A 19,639-nucleotide genomic window follows, 5' to 3' on the forward strand; every position below is an offset into this window, starting at 1 on the left:
GGATGAGAACTTGTAACTTGTAGGGGCCGGCCCTGTGGCCGTGTGGTTAAAGTTCCATGCACTCTGCTTCGGTAGCCTGGGTTCATGGGTTCAGTCCCGTGTGTGGACCTACGCACCACTCATCAAGCCATGCTGTGGCAGCATCCCACATACAAAATAGAGGAGCATAGCCACAGGTGTTAGCTCAGGGCTAGTCTTCCTCAAGCAAAAAAAGAGGAAGATCAGCAACGGACGTTAGCTCAGGGCTGGTCTTCCTCAGCAAAAAAAATAAAAATAAATTTAAAAACTTGTAATTTGTAAGTGCCAAATCCATCACTTATCATATGTGGAAAACAATTATGCGTGTGCCAGGCCTGGCGTGTGTGCACACACGAGTGCATGCGTGTATGTGTGTATGGGTGATGTACTGAAAGATCTAGCCTGTGTCAGGCATGTTGTGGAAGCTCCGTAGACGGCAGCCTTTGTTCTTGGCTAGGAGAACAGTGAAGACAGAATGAGCCAGAGGAGGCTTTGGGAGCAAATATTTAGTTAGGATTTTTTCTTGTTATTAATGAGAGAAGCTCAACTTGGACTAGTTTATGGAAGGAAGAGAGGATCAAAGGAGTAGATGGCTCGCGCGCTCAGACTGTGAGATGGGCAAGGCTGGTGCTGGCTCTGGGGACGGCGGGAACGAGGCATTCTCCCTCCTTCTCTCATCTCTGCTCTCCTCTGTGTGCTGGTGTCTTACTCCATCCTCCCATCTCCATGAGGTGGGAACCTTGGCCATAGGTAGCTTCGGGCTTACAAACTACAGCTTCAGGACCAGGGAGGAAAAATAGCTTTCCCGTAACTCCAGTTAGAAAGATCTCAGGAAAGACCGGGATTGTTGCCGGCTAGCACAGCAAGAGGGACGTGCATTGGTCTGGCTGGGAGAGGGTGCGTCCTGCGTCCAGTGATTGGCAGCTTCCCCAAGAATCACTGGGCAGAGCAAAGCAGACCATACTCTCGTCTCTCCCTGGTGGGCGAGGTTCTGGAGCTGGGCCTGGGGGTCCAGGGAGGACTTGCATGGGGGTAGGGAGGAGGGCTGCATTCCAGTCAGGGAAGGAGAGCAGGTGCAGACTCTGGGACATGGCCGTGCTGGGGGACAGGGTGCTCAAAGCAACAACACTGATTTCTTTGTAATAAAATCCATACTTCTCTACCACAGCTTCTTCAACAGGTCCTGGACGCGTTTCCAGTTTCCCGGTGGAGGCGAACCCTCCGTCCTTGACCTCTGGGCTTCCCTCCTGGCCTGGACCCTCAGGAGATGGCGACAGCTTCTAAGTGTCTGGAAAGTGTTTATTTCCTCCATCGATGACATTCCTAGTTTTAAAAGTTCCTTTGCTTTCTAGAGGTTTTTTTTTTTTTAAACATAGCTATTTTTGATGAAAATATAAATACCCACCACTCTGACTGGAGAGACAGCTGCAGGCTCCTTCGTGAGCACAGGCCGCTCCTCCTCACATTACTCTCCACGGAGCCAGATCCCTTCTGGGGGCCTGAACTCAGCCCCGGGGAGCCGGGAGCCACTCACTCAGGGGCCATTCGGGCCTCCAGCTTTGTCACAAGGACCCTCAGGGCCACAGGCCACAAGGGCAGCTGCATGGGTGTGCCTCACAGAAACCGGGAAGGGAGTGGGCACTAAAGTATCCAGGGCACCCTGGGCCCGGATGTGCTGTTGCCCCCGAGCCACGGAAGTGTGTCCCCCTCGCGTGACCGGCCGCGGCTCTGTCTCCTTTTTTAGGGGCTCCCCCCTTCTCCTGCTACCAGCCAAGTGTCTGTCTCAGTAATTCCTGGTTTATGTCACAGTGTGAGAAGATCTCAGTGACCCGGCTGGTGGCCGTCTCCCAGTTTGGCCGTTTTCCTTTCCAGCGCCTCCTGGGCCACTGGCCAGCTGGGGGTTGGGGGCAGGTGGTGGGGCTGGGGGAGAGGAGCCGTGTGAGCAGGATGCCACCCTGCTCAAGGCACTGCCCAGGCCCGCTGCCACCTGGGCAGGTCTGTCCTCCCTCCCTCTCTCCATTCATTCCATTCTTCTTTTCCACAAACTGGTTCAAGTTGAGTTTCTCTCACTAGTAGCAACAGCAAATCTTAGCTAAGTTCTTGCTCCCAGGACCCCCTGTGCCCCAGGTTTGTGTCCCCCTCCTGCTCTGGAGGCCATGCACCTTCGGGATGGATCCAGGACCCTGTCCAAAACCCACCGGCAGCCCTCCCACCCCCACTCACCTCCTGTCTTCCCAGCACAGCCTCACACCCCCCTTCTTGTGACTGGCCCCAGGAGAGCATGGACCCCTCTCAGAGCCTGGGGCCTGGGGGTGCACGGGTTTCTGGGGAGCCAGTGCCTTTGCGTTTGTCACAGACCCTTCCCTCTGGGTCTGAGGACAACTTTCTTGGTGGGGGACACTGTTACTCACCCTCCAGGAGAGGCAGTGGCTTGTTCAACCACACCACCCTTCCTGGGGCTGAGTGGGTGGGGGCTGGGAGAGGAGAGGAGATCTGGGGGCATCCGAGGGTTCCTTCTCTCCCCGTGGCAGCGCTGGAGGGTGCTGCTGACTTCATCTCCCATGTGCCTTCCCGCCAGCCCTCTGAAGCCAGACAAGTGCAGGAAGAACTCTCCGGCCAAGAGCCTTCCCGGCATAATCTGAGCACAGTAAATAACTGAAAGATGCACATGGCTGAGAAGTGCTCCCTGGGCTGTCTGGGCGACCCTGATGTGCTTTGGGTTGTTATGACGCCTTGACCTTTGAGTCCTGGTTTTAGCGATGACTGAAGTCAACCCTTGGCACAGGTGCCATTTGTGGGGCCTTGAAGGGGTCACTTTGGTTGAGCTTGGATTCTCACCAAAAGGATGGACATTGAAGTGGATTCATTCTTTTGGACAACGACAGCATTGAGGCCCTTGAGATGGCAGCATTTCTCAAGAGACAGGCCAGCACTCCTGTGTGCAGACCAAGATGGCGGGTCCCCAAGCGTCCTGGGCTGACATGAGGAAAGGGTAGAGGTGGGGCCTTGCCCTTGGGGGGTGAGTCGCAGGGCGGTCCCTGAAGACTTGCCTCCCACAGCAGCCTACACTGCACGCAATGCTGAGATGCAGGCTCCTGGGAGACCCCAGCCTGTGCTCCTCCCACCTGTGGAATCGGATGATTTGTTCTGTCAACCACGCCACAGCACTGAGCAACACGGAGCTGCCTGTCAAACGCCCCATGGGCCGGAGGAGCAGGGGCCTGCCTTATCCCCAGCACAGCCCTCCACTGAGCGCTGTCCAAGTTCACCTTGTTAGACCGCCTCTGACTGTCAAGAGTTTTTTGAATTCTGATTTGTTCGCTGAACATATTTAGTTCCCTTCATCCATGAATTTGATAAGCTCTCTAGGTCTTCATCCAGTTATTGAAGAAAATGTGGGCTGGGCCATGGACTGTGCCTTGCCATTCCCTCCAAGGTGGCATCCATTCACCCAGCCCCTTGTCATAGCTGAACAGCTCGTTGTTGACTTATGTCCTCCTAAACGCTCTTCCCCAGCCTGTCATTTACACAGGAGACTTCAACAAAGATGGCAGCACACACATTTCCCTCATCGACCAGTCTAGCCATCAAGAAAAGGAAATGAGTTTCATCTGCACACTTCTTCTCGGTGACCCAGTCTGGGTCCCGATGCTGGACGGAGGGTTGCCCATTCCCGGCTGCACCGGCCCAGATCACCAAAGATGTGGGCCTTTGAGGAATGACTTGCCAAGGCTCCCTGGAGAAGAGAAGGCGGGAAAAGAAGGTCTGAAAGGAGACCAGGCCCCCTTGGGGGAGGGCAGCCTTCAGAAGGGGAAGGATGCGGACCGTGGATGCTACAGAGAGATGAGGAGGAAGGCGTTTCAGGAATAGTCAGAGATCTGTCCAGTTACGAAAATGAGACGACGCAGGGACTCAAAAAGCCACCAGAAAGGTCACATGAATGTTTATTACATAGAAAAAGAGGGAAGGGAAGAAAAGGTTTCCAAAGCCATACTTCCAGGATTTAAAAAAAACACAACCACGGAATGCCCAAGAGAATGGCATGCTTAGTATATTTATAATAGGAACGCGTGTGTCTATATAAATATGTACATGGAGCTATGTACACGGGTTTTTACTGTCATCCATGGTACCTTTCATTACATGTGCAGTAACAGTGCTCAAGTTATGAATTTTAAAGCTGACAGAACGCTGGAGAAATTGGAACCCCGCACAGCGCCTAGAGGGCACTGTGGAGACCCCGGTGGCCACGGCTGGTGGCGAGGCTGGGTCCCCAGGGCTCCGGGAAAGCTAAGCTGCAGACAGGCCTGGGCGCCCCCCTGCAAGGTTTGGGCCAGGACAAGTCTGGAAGCTTCTCTGGGCTCTGGACATTAAAGTTTCTTTCTCTCTTGGAACCAAGGAAGGCTCCAGTCATTGGAAGGGGCTGGAAAGCCCCTTTGGCTGGATTGGATCCTGGGGGAAGCCGGTGGGGGTGGGTGGGCTCCCAGTGAGTCTGGGTAGAAGTGAGACCAGAAAGTCCTAGAGTACCAGAGAGTGGGTCTCATCAGAGAACAAAGAAATGTACAGTGAGTAATTCAACGGAGAGAAGAGAGACCCGGAGAACGCCAATTACGGAATCAAAAAACTGCAAATCACAACACAACACTCATCCATACGTAAGTTCAGCGGATATTCACAGAACCAGTCTTGTTTTTGTGTATGTTGTTTACAAAAAAAATTGGCACCATGTACAACAGCATGGAACTTGGCCTGTGAACAGGGCCAGTCAAGTGTTCCCATGGGTGCCCAGGCTGGTTCCAGCCAACATCGCCCTCTCCCTGTGCGGGACATCCAGTCAAGCGCGAATCTAGAAAACGGGGTGGACGTGACCTCTGTCCCCCTTCTCTCCTCACTGGTTCCTGTACTGGGGCAAGTGGAGGGCTGTGGGGACAGAAAAGGACCTCAGAAGAGAGCCCTACGAGAGCTTAGAAAGAGCCCACCGTCCCCTCTTCTCTGGGCAGACCCACCTCGCCCTCCCACAGAAGGCCAAGCTGGGGTGTGAGGGATGAGCACAGCCGGGTTTGTGGAGTGGGGATGGTGACCCCACAGACCCTGGGAGACCAGGGGCCCTAGAGAGAGGAGACAGTGTGTGCCTCCGGGCCCAGGGTGGGGGTGACGAGGGCAAAGAGTGCCACCAGCCAGAGCCCATGCCGGAAGGAGACGGCTCCTGGACTGGGTTGCGGGTTCCTCTGGAGATGTTCAGTCCCAACCCTGAGTCCCAGATAGACCCTGTCCCCCTTCACCCAGCGGTCACAAGGGCTGGGTGTGTGCGTGTGTGTATGAGTATGCATGTCAAGAGAGTGCGTGTGCACAGGCACGTGTGCAACTGTATGCACACACATGTGTGTGTGTGTGTCCATGTGTCTGTGCTCCTGCCCACCGGAGGGTGCAAGAGTGGAGGCTGGACGGCGGAGTCTGGACCAGCCTGGGCGGTCGGCGTTTTGGCAAGTCCAGGTGGGGATGGAGAGCACCCGGGACGGGGATTTCACAGCTAAATCCAGAGCAGGAGACAAGTGGCGCCGGAAACTCAGGACACACACAAGTGGGACCCTGTGGTCAGCCTCCCGCTCCGACAGGCTGGGGTGGGGGAGGGGTGGGCCCGGGAGGGGGTCGGAAAGGGGGCCAGTGTTTCTGTTTTACTGGAAGGAGGCCTGGCCTCCGGGTCCATGGGGCCTGCGCAGGAGGGCCCAGTCTTTCCCTCTCCTCTCCCTCCTCCTCGTCCAGACAGGCTTGTCCTCAGCCCTTTGCTTTGAGGAAATGGGGAAATGATGGCTGCCAGGCCGCTCTCTCTTCCCAGCCTACCTGTGGTTCCCGGAGCCTGAGGCAGCGGAGCGACAGGCGACACTGAGGCTGGCACTCGCCCCAGGCTCGCGGGGCATTCGGGGTCACCAGAGCGGTTTATCCCATCTCCTCATGGGATTTAGGGAGGACCCACAGGGCTGAGCGTGAGCTTCCGCGCCTCTGTGGCCCAGGAACAGTCTGAGGCTCGAAGAATCCAGCAGGAAAAGAACTGGTGAGAAATACAGGGCCCCGAGCATCACCCACCTGCTCGGGCTGCCCTCAGCCTCCCTTCCCTGACAGCCGGCCTCCTGGTCCCCCAGGACACACGCAGAGCTCTCTGAGGGAGGCGGTCCAGTCCTGGTCCTCGGAGAACCATCTCCCCTCTCCTACCTCGGCTCACCTTGCTATCTCACCCGTGTGTGGGGGTGGGGGCAGGGTGGGGGGTGCAGGCCGGGCTGGATGTGATGGCCGTCGAGGGCACTGCTGCCTTCCAGGAAAGCAACATCTCTGATCTATTTCTCCGAGGCCACATCCAGGACCTGCGTGGCCCAACCAGTGCCCACTGAGAGCCTGGTGAATACACAGACACAGAACAGGGAGCCCCTCCTGTGAGGACTGCCTGAGGCCAGCACGGTTGGGGGCGGGGGGACACGGGGACACGACTTTATAAAAGTGCTCATCCACCCCCAATCGCTCTGTTGAAAGCCCTCCAAACCAACCAGCAAGAGGGAGTAATAATAACAGTAAGCAATGCCTGCAACCACCACCCAGAGAATTTACATTTGAATTATACATCCTCAAGCAGTTTACACAATGCACCTTCCTTGCCAACATCACGAGCACGGAAAGCCAGCCAGTGTCATGAAAGCCTGAGGTGGGCCTGGGAGCAGCATGGGTCCCCGGCTCCTCTCCCTGGTCAGAGCTGGATCCAGACAACACTGAAGGCACCCTCCCAGACTCACCCCATCTGGGCAGGGATGGGGTTCACTAGAGAAAACATGTTAGGGTTTTGGGGGGATTTTAATAGCTACGCTGGTCCAGAAGGACAGTTCACTGTCAGTGGAGCCCCTCACTTTCCTCCTTGGGAGCCGGGCCTTTGGAAGGCCTTCCCCTGATCCCGAGGCCTCAGCCCACCTGCACTGGCCTTGGGGCTTGGTGTTTGGGGTCTGTGTTTGGTGTTTCTTTCTGAGGTCTGGGTCCCTGCTCCTCCGGGGAACATGCTGGCCATGTGGCTTTCTCTCCTGTCTATCCTTCCTGGTTGCACGTGTCCTTCCTGCTTGCTGCTCCTCAGCCTCGCAGCCTCGCAAGAGGCCGAAGTCATCGCCACGCCTCCGGGACCCGCGGGTCAGAGCGCCTGGAGGCCAGGGCGGGGCCGGGGAGCACTTGGTCCTGCGTGTCAGGACCGGGAGCTCCTCGGCCCAGCTCCAGCTCCAGCCGCCTGTCCCCTGTGTAGCAGGAAGGGCGCCCCTTCGGGCCTGCCATCAGTGAGGGAGCGTGGGTTTGGGGCTGCCCCGGACGCTGACAATAGGGTGCCTGTGGGGCGGGGCGGAGGCCTTCCGGTTCTTTCTGAGGAGGTTGTTGTGTCACCCTGTTACTTCTGAGTGGGCCAGGCCCCCGAAAGGACCCTCTCTTGGCCCCCTCCCCTCGGGGGCAGGGCTTTGAGACAGGCTGTGGAGTCAGCTCCGTCCCTTACGAGTCGTGTGTTTGGGGGCATGTGGCTTCCTCTCTTGGCACCTCTGACATCTGAAAACCCAGCATACTCATACCCCCCTGCCAGGCTGTCAGTAAGGGTCACAGGAGATAGAATGCTCCACACCATGCCCGGGAGAGAGCCCAACCTCTGGAGGGCATCTGGCTCCGTGTCCTGCCCTCCCCTCCCCTCCAGTGCAGCCAGAGATGGGCTCCAAGGCCGGGCCTGCGGTGTGTCAGGCCGGGGCTGGGGGTGGGCCACAGCAGAGTGTGGGGGGGTGCCAGACCAGAGCCAGGAGCCACCTGCCTCCTGTGCTCCCTCAGGGACCCTGGCCTGAGGTCCTTGGCTCTACAGCAGCCTCAGAGCTGAAGACCCAGGTCAACAGTCTCCATGTGTGCAGGACACTCCCAGGTGCCAGGTGGCTCATCCTTGCTCCAGGGTCCCACTCTGTCATAATTAGGTCCTGGGGGTCTCTCATTCACTGTGACATTCTCTGTGAGCCTGTGACCCCTGTCCCAAACACCCAAGCCAAGGAATGCCCTAGGACTGATGAAAAGCCAAACCCGCCACATGCCCTGTGACTCCTGGACCATCATGCTGTGTTGCGCCATCGAGGCAAGCCCAGCTCTGCCAGCCACAAGCTGTGTGTCAATCAAGCACTAGCTGGCACGAGAAGCCTAATTTTCAGCTGGTTCGTGTTTAATAAATTACCTCCGGCCATCTAACAGCCGAGCGGCCAGCTCAGACAACATGGGGTACGCTAGCCACTGTCCCTTATCTGAGAAGACGATGATGCTGAGACCATGGCCTAGTTTGGAGGGACGCTATTTTGACTGACTCCACCCGCGTGGCAATCCTCACAGACTCATTGCTCAGAAGACAGGCGGGGTCCTCTTGGTCTCTGCCACACATCAGTTACCTGGAAAGGGACTTCCTCCCGAGGCCAATGTCCTCTCGAGTTTGGAGAAGCATCCCACAGGTTGGGGGGGACCGGGGCAGGGGCTGTGCGGAGGGGAGATGTCCTTTCAATCACTCAAACCCCTGTATTAAACCATCCCACACTGGGACTCATGGTGACACCTGCCACTCAAGAAAACCCCACCTGTTCCTGGATTGTGTCACTAAACATGCAACATAAATTGCCATCTCTCCTCTACCCCCTCAGCAGCCACCCCCAGCCCAAGCTGGGAAAATAAAATCCTCCTCTCTCCCTTGTGGGGGCAGCCCCCTCTGAGGCCTGTCATCACTCCAGGGAGTCAGGTAAAGTCGGGCGCAGTTTGGGGGAAGGGCTGGGGGGGCAGTGGGGGGGGGGGGGGGGGGGCTGGGCCGGGATCTCCCTCAGCTGAAGCTGCTTTATCTGATTCCAGGCTCCAGGATTGGACACCGCTTCCTCCTCGAGAGCAGCCAGGAGCCAGCCCGCTCTCTTCTTGGCCTGGAGGATGCTGCCTTCACACAGCGAAAGGTTCTGGCTTTCTGGATAAAGCCAAATCTGGTCCCACGCCTTGAAAACACAGAGGCCTCCAAACATCAGTGAAACAGCCGAGGCCTGGGTTGGGTCATGAAGAAAGGTGGAGGGAAGAGATCAAGATGCTGCCATTTGTTCAAAAAGTGCAAGCAGCCCCAGGCAGCGATGGAAGAGGGACAAGATGCTCGTCAAAGCCAAGGGGTGGGCGGCGGGGCAGGGGCAGGCCAGGAGCAGAGAACCGTCTCCGAATGGGGCCCAGGGTGGTAAGTGTTTGGAGGGGATTCCGTTTCTCAGAGAACACCAGGGAGCTGTCCAGGCCACAGGGAGCCTGAGGCCCACTTCCCGGCAGGACTGTGGACAGGCTAGGTGGGCCCCTGCCCCAGGTGTGGGCTTTAAGAACAGAGATTATGCCAGCAAAGGGGCTCACAGCCAGCTTCAGGCTCCACAGGCATTCCTGTCCAGCACGGAGGAAACGGCCAGACCAGTCACTTCCCAGCCCCTGATAGACAGGAAAGGCCCCTCAGAGAGGGACCCACCCAATGGCACAAAGTCCAGTGGGGTTGGAAGCCTGGCCTTGGTCCAGTCGCACATTTTAGCGATTCCTGTGTTAGAATGAAAATGATAAGAAAATGGACATCTAAATGCCACCATTTTGGATCTCCCTTCTCTTAATTTCAGGTTGATACTTGACCTACAGTAGCCTGGACAACTTCTGTTGGTTCCTCCCTCTTCTGGGCTCTGACTCTGCGACAGTCACTTACAGAGGCATCTTAAAGGGTCCCTGGTCCCTTTGTGGTGGGAAGAATCCCTCTGTGACGCCAACAATGTCACCCCAATGCACCTGTCTGCAAGAAGGATTTTCAGATAGAGGTCCACAACCCCAAAACAATTTTGTTTTTTGCAGTTCTAAAACCCCCAAAGCTCTCAAATGGTAAAGCTTTCTCCCATAACTTATACAGTGGGAAATCTAACCTGAACTGAGGTGAGGCTATTTACAGTTTTTATTGATCCCAGTTAGTCTGACTATTCACGTTTCTCTGCAGAAATAGTCACGTGCTTAACGGTGGAGAGCCGTTCCGCACTCCAGCAGGGGGTAGGAAATGGATGCTGAATGTCTCCTATTCTCTTTCTCAGATCCCAAATTTCTGAATTCAGAGGCCCATCCGGCCCCAAGGATTTCAGAAACAGGACTGTGGACTGGAAATGGTGTTAAGTGTATTGTGGAAGGCTGCCAGCCCGTGCCCGCTCAGACCTGGGTGGGTGATTTTGTGTATGAACATCCGGCAATGCCAGCGGTTTTGCCCCAGGGACGGAGCCACTGCTCTTCTTCCCGGGGAGACAAATGTCAAAACACCCCCAGGCCCAGAGATCTCAGTGGCAAGGAAGTGGGGGCTGCCGTAGGAGGGCAGGGCCGGAAGACACCTGTGGGGATCCGTACCCCCACAGCTGAGGGCACAGCAGGCTTTTCCACGCCGGGCTGGAGTCTGTCCATCCTCACTCCCGCCCTTGTGCTGCCCCCAGGAGACCACTCTGGTAGGGGCGGGGGACTCAGAGGAAGTGACCACCATAGTCCTGCCTCTTAGTGAGGCCCTGCTCACAGGGACGGGGCCCCCGCTGCCCAGCCGGGTGGCTCCAGGGTGCCCATGCCGTGGGCAGGGGGCGACGCAGGGCGGGGGTGAGTCAGAGCATCCTAGCATTCCCGTCTGCATCCCACTCCCCACGGCACTTGAGCTCTTCTGGGTGCCTGCGCCTACAGGGTTTTCTGGAAGAGGGGGAGGGGCTGGCAGCCCTCAGAGCCTGCTGAGAAAAGCAGATGCGTTTCCAAAATAAATAATATTTTAAAAATCCCCACTTTCCACTCCAAACCCAAGAAACGGCAGAAGAGAACGTGCAAAGGTCCCTGTGTACGCCGCTGCCTGGCGCGGCCCTCATGCGGCCAGCCTGGACTTCTTGGCAGCCCCCGAGGGCTCAGAGCTGCTGCGGGACGCCCTGCTCCTTGTAGCCTGTAGGAAGAAGCAGAGGAGAGAGGGTCAGACCCCACTTCCTTCAGGAATCTCCAGGAGGTGCCCCAGATTAGAATATTCTCCTGAGACTTTATTCATACAGACGTGTAAATGACTCTGCACTCAGGGTCCAACTTCTCCCAAGGGCGTTGGCTTTTTAATGGGAAACAAAAGGATGGAGGATTGTGGAACTTTGGGTTTCATGGGGATTTATGAGAGGAATGTATCTGCAGTGGGGGTTGGAAGGTTATCAACAGGCTCCTGAACCTACAGCCCTGAAGCCACTGCACAAAGGTGGCCCCAAACTGGCCTGGCATGATTTCCCAATGCAGAGCCTCGGGAGAAGGTGCCACAGGCTCAGCTGAGCGGTGGGCATCTGGCACGTGAGGATGGAGGCAGGAGGAAGACAGCATACGGAGGGGAGTGACCATGCGTGTGCATTCAGTCAGCTGGGCATCTGTGGCACAGGCAAAGGTCACTGAGGGCTCTGAGCCTTTAAAACATTGGTGATAATTACAAGGCCACTGGGAAAAACTGACCACTGTTGATATTAAGGAATTGTTGCTAATTTATTTGGCATGAAAGGGTAGTGTGGTTCTGTTTTTTAAAAAGAGATGCCTACTGAAATATTTAAGGATGAATTTATGAGTCTGGAATTTGCCGAGTGGTTGCCCTCTATTAACTGGTAACCTAGCCTGCAGAGGAGCTTCAGTGGGCTTAATTGGTTTTCTCTCTTATTTACCAGATTATTCGTCAATTTTAGGTGCTAATAATCCAGCGCTGGGAGTGGGGGGAGATGCAGAGAGTCACAGATGAGAGGAGAGTGGCCACAAGTTGACAATTGTTGAAGCTGCTGTGGGTATTCCGGGACTCATCATGCCAGGCCTGCTACTTCTATGTTTAAACATTTTCTAAAATAAAAAGCTAAAAATAGAAGCCGAGTGACCAACTGGGGGAGGGGTGTTTGTGTGCAGTGGGGCAGGGGGCCGTGGAGGGGAGGGCCGGGGCAGCCCAGGCACGAGGCCCGTGCCTCCATCAACAGACTCACCTTGGGAGACTTTGGACCAACACAGGGATGGGAGGCAGCATGAGGAAGAGAAGAAGAGAAAAAGAGAAAACAGTCTGAAAACAGAGGCCAGAGGGACCGCCTGAAATACAAAAAGAGGGAGGATGCACGGTGGGGCCCAGGAGATAGGACAGGGCTGTGCTCAGTGTCCAGAGGGACCAGCCACTGGGGCCAGCGCTCAGCCCCATCAGCTGTGTGGGTTTGGCTGCAGGAGGCCACAGTGAGGGCTCTCCTCTCCCCGGGGCCACACCCGGCCAGACACCGCCAGCAAGCCCTGCCCGATGCCCCCCCTTCCCTTCAAATCTCAGCCAACCCTACTCTTCTGCTCGCCTCCTGCCCCTCGCTCTTTTTTCACCAGCAACCCATGTTTGCCTTGAGATGAACTCCGGATGGACCTGAGGAAGGACAGCTGCAGGATGGGTTTGATTGTGACAACCTAAAGATGTTGAAGGGACCCATCCTGGCATCAGCCCGCCTCTGTCTGTGCCCTGTGGTTCCCCCTTTATATGGACAGCAGCCATATATAAAAATCCTAACGCTTTAGGATAGACCCAGGCCTGGGGATGGCAAACAGATTTTATCTTGCAGACATCTTGGATCCATTGGTAGTGACTGCCTGAAGCCTTGTGTTGAGAACATTTAAGATTGTTCAGCAGAAAGTGTCATGATTGATTAGCAATGTCTGCCATGGGTGCAGCAGTGGAATGAGGCTACTGTACAACTGCCAAGTATTTATTGACCTGTGACCAAGACAGGCTGTTATGGACTATGATTTGTTATTATTAAGAGAAATAGAGCAGGGTGCTTCTAAGGTCCTGATTTTTAACTTCTACTTTGATTTATATTTCTCTGATTACCCTTTTAGGAGTATTTCTTGATGCTAAGATTGTTGATGACACCCAAGACAATGCCATGTGAAAAATGATTCTGTATTGTGACAACTGAAAAACTGCTTTTGTTTTTACGGGAAGGGGCTGACGTGACACCAGAAGGAACGGCCCCTTATCCGACTATCTACTAGGACAGACAAGTGAATTGTGGTTATTTCCTGCAAAGTCGTCATCCTGGGGCACACACGCCATCTGTTGTGGCTCAGAGCGATCCCAGCCCACAGCACCATCTCAAGAGTGGCAATTACTCATCCTTGAAGAGTGAGTTTACTTTCTGGAAGAAGCGCACAGGCCCCACCCTTGCTGACATGGGTGAGTGAGTCTGGTGGCCAGGTGGGGTCAGCGGGTGGAGGTGAGGTGTGACAGGTTTTCTCATGCGGCCCTCAAGTCCATCCCCCAAACAATGTTCTAAAGAGTCTGATGCAAAGATGGCATCCTTGGAACCAGTCTACAGACACCCAAGGAGCTGACTGACCCACAATGAAGGCTTGGGGGTGGGTGGGTAGGAAGAGTGAGGACGGTGCTTCTGTCACTGATGGTCCTGCAGCCCAGTGATGGCCCCCATCAACCGCAGAAGAGGGGCTTCTGGCTGAGTGCCCAGCCTAGGGTGATGGAAAGTGAGGAAGAGACAGGGTCCCCATCTTCACTTCTCGGGGTCTCTGTTTCCTCATCGAGGACATGGTAAGGGAAGTTCTTGAAGTCCTCTCTAAGATCCAGACCCGTGGCTCCTGGGTATCAAGGATGACTGCAGACAGGAATACCAGAAAGCTCCAGGGATGAGGTTAGGCATGGGCACACATTTACTGAGACCCAGTCTGTGACGTGAGCACCCAGGGCCTGGCCAGACATTCCGTGTGATGGGGAGATGGAGCAGGAAGGGGGCACCGGGCTGTATGGGGCAGAGATGGGGCAGCCTTCACGGCCCTCTGTCTGCCGCAGAGGAAGCTTCCGAGAGCAGATGCACCTTCCAGCTTCCAACGGGGAACAGGGTCAGGTGCCGGCAGCCATCCCTAAGCCCCTAGGGAAGCATCAGATTCCCGCTGGGAAAGTGCCAGACTTTGCTGTTCAGGACTCACGGGATGGCTGGCAGGACTTCTTTCCTATAAGCAATGTTCTACACCGCTCCCCTGAAATGGAAGTGGTCCCCAGACATGCGCAGAGAGCGAAGCCCCCATGAGGGAGCTGGATGGACCTGCCTCAGTCTCTGCTGCTCGCCTCCCACTGTCCTCTCTGACAGGGCAGCCCTTGCCCTGAAAACAGCCCTCCCCAGCGGGGACGAGCATCTCCTGACTGTTTCTCCGTTTTTCCCTCCCTCAGCTGGCCCTGGCCAGGGGACCGCCCTTCTCTGGCTGCCCTGTCTCCCAGCATCTGCCTGGTTTGCTCCAGCTTTGGGATGCCCTGGCAGTCCAGATGACCCACTTCCTCCCCTGACCTCTGCCGCTGGAGCGGCTGCCTCCAGGCAGCCCATCTGACCCATCAACCAGCTCTGCTGATCTCACTCAAGCTCTGGTCCCTGCACTTGCTCTGGTCCAGTGGCTTGACTGGTCCCCGACCTGAGGCCTTGCCTGACCCTGGTATCTGTGTGTGCCCTGGGTCTTGGAAACTCATAGGATCCTGAACTCAGGCTGAGTCTGCTAGAGATCCTTCTAGATCATTCCAGTCCCTGAACCCAGGGCTTCTCCTCCTGCCTCTGCTGCTCTCACCCGGCACAGCTTACTTCTGGCATCGGCAATGCCACCTATGAGTGGTTTTGTTGGGCCTGGGGCACAATGAGGAGCGTGGGATGTGAAGAGAAGGACAAAGGGCCTGAAGAGACGTGGTCACCATTAGTGAGGAACCGTGGCCTAATGAGGTGGACAGAACATGTGGAAATACAAGGACCACCCATGGGGGCCCAGGGTGACATGCATGGCTGCTTAAAAGAGGTGTCTGCTTTGGGGCTGGCCCTGTGGCCGAGTGGTTAAGTTCGTGCGCTCCGCTGCAGGCAGCCCAATGTTTCGTTGGTTCGAATCCTGGGCGCGGACATGGCACTGCTCATCAAACCACGCTGAGGCAGCGTCCCACATGCCACAACTAGAGGAACCCACAACCAAGAATATACAACTATGTACTGGGGGGCTTTGGGGAGAAAAAGGGAAAAATAAAATCTTTAAAAAAAAAAAAAGAGGTGTCTGTTTTAAGACAGGTTATTTTTAAAAATGCTAAGTCGCCTTTGGTAAACTTGACATCGTAGCGTTAAGTCCTCTCACAGAACAGTTTTGCATCAAGTTTGTGTTAAATGACTGGCGGGGGTCCACTCAACGTCAGTGAGGAGGAGCCAGGCTTCAGCATCAGTGAACAAAGACTTAGCTTAAAAGAAGGCGAAATCATGCCTTCTGCCTGTAAAAACACAGCGGTGGGGCTTCCTGTGGGCAGTCAAGAAGCAGCCTTTTTCTTCTTTCTAGAAACTGCATGTTGGAGGCATAGGGGACCCGAGCTTACGTGGGCCACACCCTTGCCACAGTGTTGTCAGCTGTCCTGTTTCCTTGACAAATGTGACGCCTGATGTGTCTGAGCTGATAGGGGTCCCTCCCTCCCTTGCTCACGATCTCTGGCTCAGTCTCTGCCTGTCTGTACCCATGATCCCCTGTGGGCATCGGGGCTGGCATGTGGGGAGGGTCCCCTGTGCCAGTCGGCCATAAGCACAACTGAGGAGGACACAGGTGAGCCCCCAGGGGCGGAGCAGGCCCAGCTACGTGGAGCTCTCTGTGAAGATCTCACACCCTGCAGGATCACACATGCCCAGATCAGCCGGGCCCTGTCCCACCTTAAGCCCTGCTCCGTGCATCCCCGCCCGGCCCCAGCCCCACAGGGAATTTGAACTGGTTGCCACTCACTGGCGAGGATGACCATGTCCATGCCCCAGAAGATGCTCATAATCCAGCCCACCATGACGATGGCCGTGAGGACCTGGATGAGGGCAGCCGCGACGTTCAGCCAGAAGACGCAGCACACGTGCCTGTCCGGGAGGTCAGTGCGGGCGCCGCACAGCACGGCGAAGGCCGAGACGAACGTCCCTGTGAGAGGCGGGAGGGGACAGCCTGCTGAGGGTGCTGGGAGACACAGCAGCCGGAGTGCTCATTGCCAGCCCGGGCCCAGCTGCTTGCCCTCCAGGAGCCTGGACAGGAGCAGCCAGTGTCTGGCACCTTCCCCCTCAGACCCCTCTTGTCCCCACCCCAGCGAGGGCAACGTGCCACCTGCAGGAGGCAGGGTATGGGGCTGCCAAGGGCCCAGCACAGTCCTGGGGCCTTTGGGGGAACACAGATGTCACGTGACAAGCAGTCCCTGCCATTAAGGAGGAACAGTGAAGCCACCTGCAAGGACAACAGATGGCAGGTGGAAAGGGCACCAACTTATGTGGCAAAGACTCTAAGGGCCTAAGCATTCAGAGGGAGGAGCCAATGTCACTGGGGTGACACAGAAGCCACCCACAGCGGTAAATTCAGGAAATGACCCCCCAGCACACACTGGTTGCTAAGAGACAGGGGCTGGGACTCCAGGAGCCTGCACAGTGGAGAGAGCACAGGCCAGGGCAGGTCTCCTGGAACCCTTCCCTGATGGGGTTCCCCCAGACACCCCAGATCTGCAAGGGGAGCGAGAGGGAGCCTGAGATTTACAGAGCAGCCACAAGGCGCAGAGCAACCTGGGCAGTGTGTCCATGTTCCTTACTTCCTTGAAGACTCTCCCGAGCCCAGGGGGAACATCACTACATTTACTGACATTTTCCTCAAGCCAGGCTCTTTCCCACACAGGCTCTGAGCCTCAAAACAACCTTGCAAGGGCACGGGCCTCCCCCTAAGTGTATTAGCTTCTCAGGGCTGCTATAACAAGTTACTGCAGACTCAGTGGCTTAAACCAACACAAATACATTCTCTTACAGTTCTGGAAGTCAGAAGTCTGAAATGGGTCCTCGGGGCTGGAGGTTCTAGGGGACAATTGGTTCCTATGCCTTTTTCAGCTGCTAGAGGCTGCCTGCATTCCCTGGCCTCCTCCACCATCAAAGCCAGCCGTGTCGCAGCTTCGCTCCTCTGACCTCTGCTTCCATCCTTGTGTCTTCTCTCTCCGACTCTGACCCTCCCGTCTTCCTCTTATAAGGACCCTTGTGATTACATTGGGCCCACCAGATAATCTGGGGTAATCCCCGCGTTTTAAGATCCTTAACTTGGTCGCATCTGCAAAGTCCTTTTTACCATATAAGGTAGCACACTCACAGGTTCTGGGGATCAGGGTGTGGGCATCTTGGGGAGGGCGTTATTCTGCCCACCACACTGTCTTCCACCCTGTATTAATCTTGTGTTTCTGATGCTTTGACATCGGGGGTCTTGCTGACCCTGGGGAGGCGCCCCTTCCCAGGGCTAGCTGACTCCTAAAGACAGTAAAGGACTTTCTTAGGCAAACCAGCCAATCCGGAGCCCACATCCTAGCCATGTGCTTTATGGGCTCTCCCACTCCTGGCCGCTATAGCCCTGCCCCAATCCCCAGGTCCAGGTGCCGGACGACTAGGACAGCCCTGAGCCCCAGAGCCCGTCCTAAGGCTGCTTGCCCTGCCTTGCCGTTCCTTCCCACGGAAACCACAGTAAAGGCTCCTGCCCACATTCCGCCCTCACGCCCTCTGCCTCTTGACTGTCCCTGGAGCTTCCTCAGTGCCCCCCATGGTATGGTGTGCCCCCTCCTCTTAGGAACTGTGAGTAACAAGCGCTCTTTTCAACTGCCATTGTCTTCCTGATCCATTGGCCTCACCATACCTAAATAATAATAAAACCTACCTTTTAAGGTACGCGCGCACACACACACACAGACTCAAGAATTAAGCACCTTGTCCAGGGTCACAATCATAGGTGGGCATTGAACCCACCGCTGTCTGATGCCAATGGCCATGCTCCTGGCGCCCCGCGCAGCCTCACAGGTGGAGATGACCTGCTAAACCAGGTGCAGGTGAGAAAGCAGGCCATGGGGAAACCGGCCAACAGACCAAGGACCATTCTCACATTTCTTACAGTTCCTGCTTCTGGAGGAAGCTGCCTGGGCATCAATGTTCCTTCCTCTCTGCACTCTGGCTCCTGGCCCTTCCCGGCCCAAACTTGGTGGCTCCCGCTGGCTTCCTGACGTGGCCTTCCCTTCGGTCCACACCCTTGCACCACAGATCCAAGGCTGACCCCTGAGTCTGCCTATTTCTGATACCCACCCTGCCCCATCCTCTCCGTCATCTTAGCAACTGCCGCCGACATGTCTTTCTGCCTCCTGAGTGGCTGACAGCATCTCTGAGGTCCCAGGCGGCATCCCATCCCCCTTTCTGCCCCCTGCCTCCAGCACAGTGCAGTGTATACACAGTAGGTGGCCTGTGGAGATCCAAAGAAATGCAAGCAGTGTTAAGTGCATCCTCAGAGCACCTGTGTCATCACCTGTGGAATTTGTTTAAAATGCAGATGCCTGGGTCCCACTTGAGATCTGACTGTCTGAGGGGTGGCCCCAGAATCTGAATTTCCAAGCAAGTTTCTCCCTTCACTCAAATAGTGATAATACTCTCTAAAGTGTGAGAGCCACAGAGTCAAGATCAATCAACCGACTAACCAGCCATTCTGTGTTCCTGGCACAGAGCCCAGGGTGGCCCTATGGGAGATGGGGGCAGGGGAAGACCATTCTCCCATTCTCACCAAATGGACATCCAGCCAGGCGTACAGAGCGTTTGCTGGACCCTCCTTCCCGGAGGATGAGGCTGGGCTGCAACACTTGAGTCTCGCAGTGGCTCATTCAAAAACCTGACTCAGCTCCTGCCCTCCAGGGCACCCCGAGTAGCAAGGGAGCTCATTATCGCCACCTGACAGAGGAGGAAGCGGGCAGGGAGCTTGCCCAGGTTTGCAGAGGTGCAGGTGAGGGAGCTGGCACTTGAACCTCAGCCTCCTGCCAGGGGGAGGAGGAGGGCAGGGGTGCAGTGAAGGAAGGAGTGGTGACACGAAGGAGGGGATGGGGACGAGGTGGAGGGCTCGGAATGCCTGGATAAGGGGTTTCCCCCAATCTGTAGGACACGGGGCTCTGACGAAGAGTTTTGAACAGGAGAGTGATATGATGGAAGCAGCGACTTAAGAAAGTTAATTTGTCAGCAAGGTGCAGGGTGGATTGAAAGTGTCCGAGATGAAAAAGACAAACTCGCGGAAAGCAGCGGCTGAGAAGTGATGGGGACAAGGACTCAGGGCTTGGTAGTAGACACAGGAGGAAACAGAGGACTTAGGGACCATTAGGAAGTGGGTGCCACCATCCTTTGCCTCTGCTAACATATCACGCATGTGGGATACGAGATGAACATGAGCTGATGCCATTAAAAAAGAGAACACTACTGAAGAAGGAAGATGGTAGAAGATGAACAGGACCAAATGGGGAAAATATTAATTTTATTTTTAATTTTTATTTTTTAAAAAATTCTTCTCCCCCAAGCTCCCCCAACCCGGGTACATAGTTGCATATTCTAGTTGTGAGTGCCTCTGGTTGTGCTATGTGGGACGCCGCCTCAGCGTGGCCTGATGAGCAGTGCCACGTCCACTCCCAGGATCTGAACCAGCAAAAACCCTGGGCCGCCGAAGCGGAGCGCGAAAACTTAACCACTCGGCCACGGGGCTGGCCCCAATATTAATTTTAATTATTAAAATAATT

At 55.7% G+C, this 19,639-nt stretch overlaps 1 protein-coding gene across 2 annotated transcripts in view; it reads right to left on the reverse strand.

Annotated features, from left to right (window-relative positions):
• Positions 1-3,997: 3,997 nt before the first annotated feature.
• The window catches only part of STUM (stum, mechanosensory transduction mediator homolog), a 60,706-nt gene continuing 45,064 nt past the window's right edge, over positions 3,998-19,639 (reverse strand). The window contains exons 2-4 of one of the 2 annotated variants that reach the window (XM_046678107.1): positions 15,829-16,008; positions 12,045-12,053; positions 3,998-10,996 (exon numbers count right to left, since the gene is read on the reverse strand). In XM_046678107.1, coding sequence (XP_046534063.1) covers positions 10,962-10,996; positions 12,045-12,053; positions 15,829-16,008 — 224 coding nt within the window. In that variant the 3' untranslated portion in view covers positions 3,998-10,961. The remainder of the gene's footprint in view (positions 10,997-12,044; positions 12,054-15,828; positions 16,009-19,639) is intronic. The other variant, XM_046678108.1, reaches the window with a different exon arrangement.

Source organism: Equus quagga, chromosome 12 (genome assembly GCF_021613505.1).
Source record: "Equus quagga isolate Etosha38 chromosome 12, UCLA_HA_Equagga_1.0, whole genome shotgun sequence".
Classification (NCBI taxonomy): Eukaryota; Metazoa; Chordata; class Mammalia; order Perissodactyla; family Equidae; genus Equus; species Equus quagga.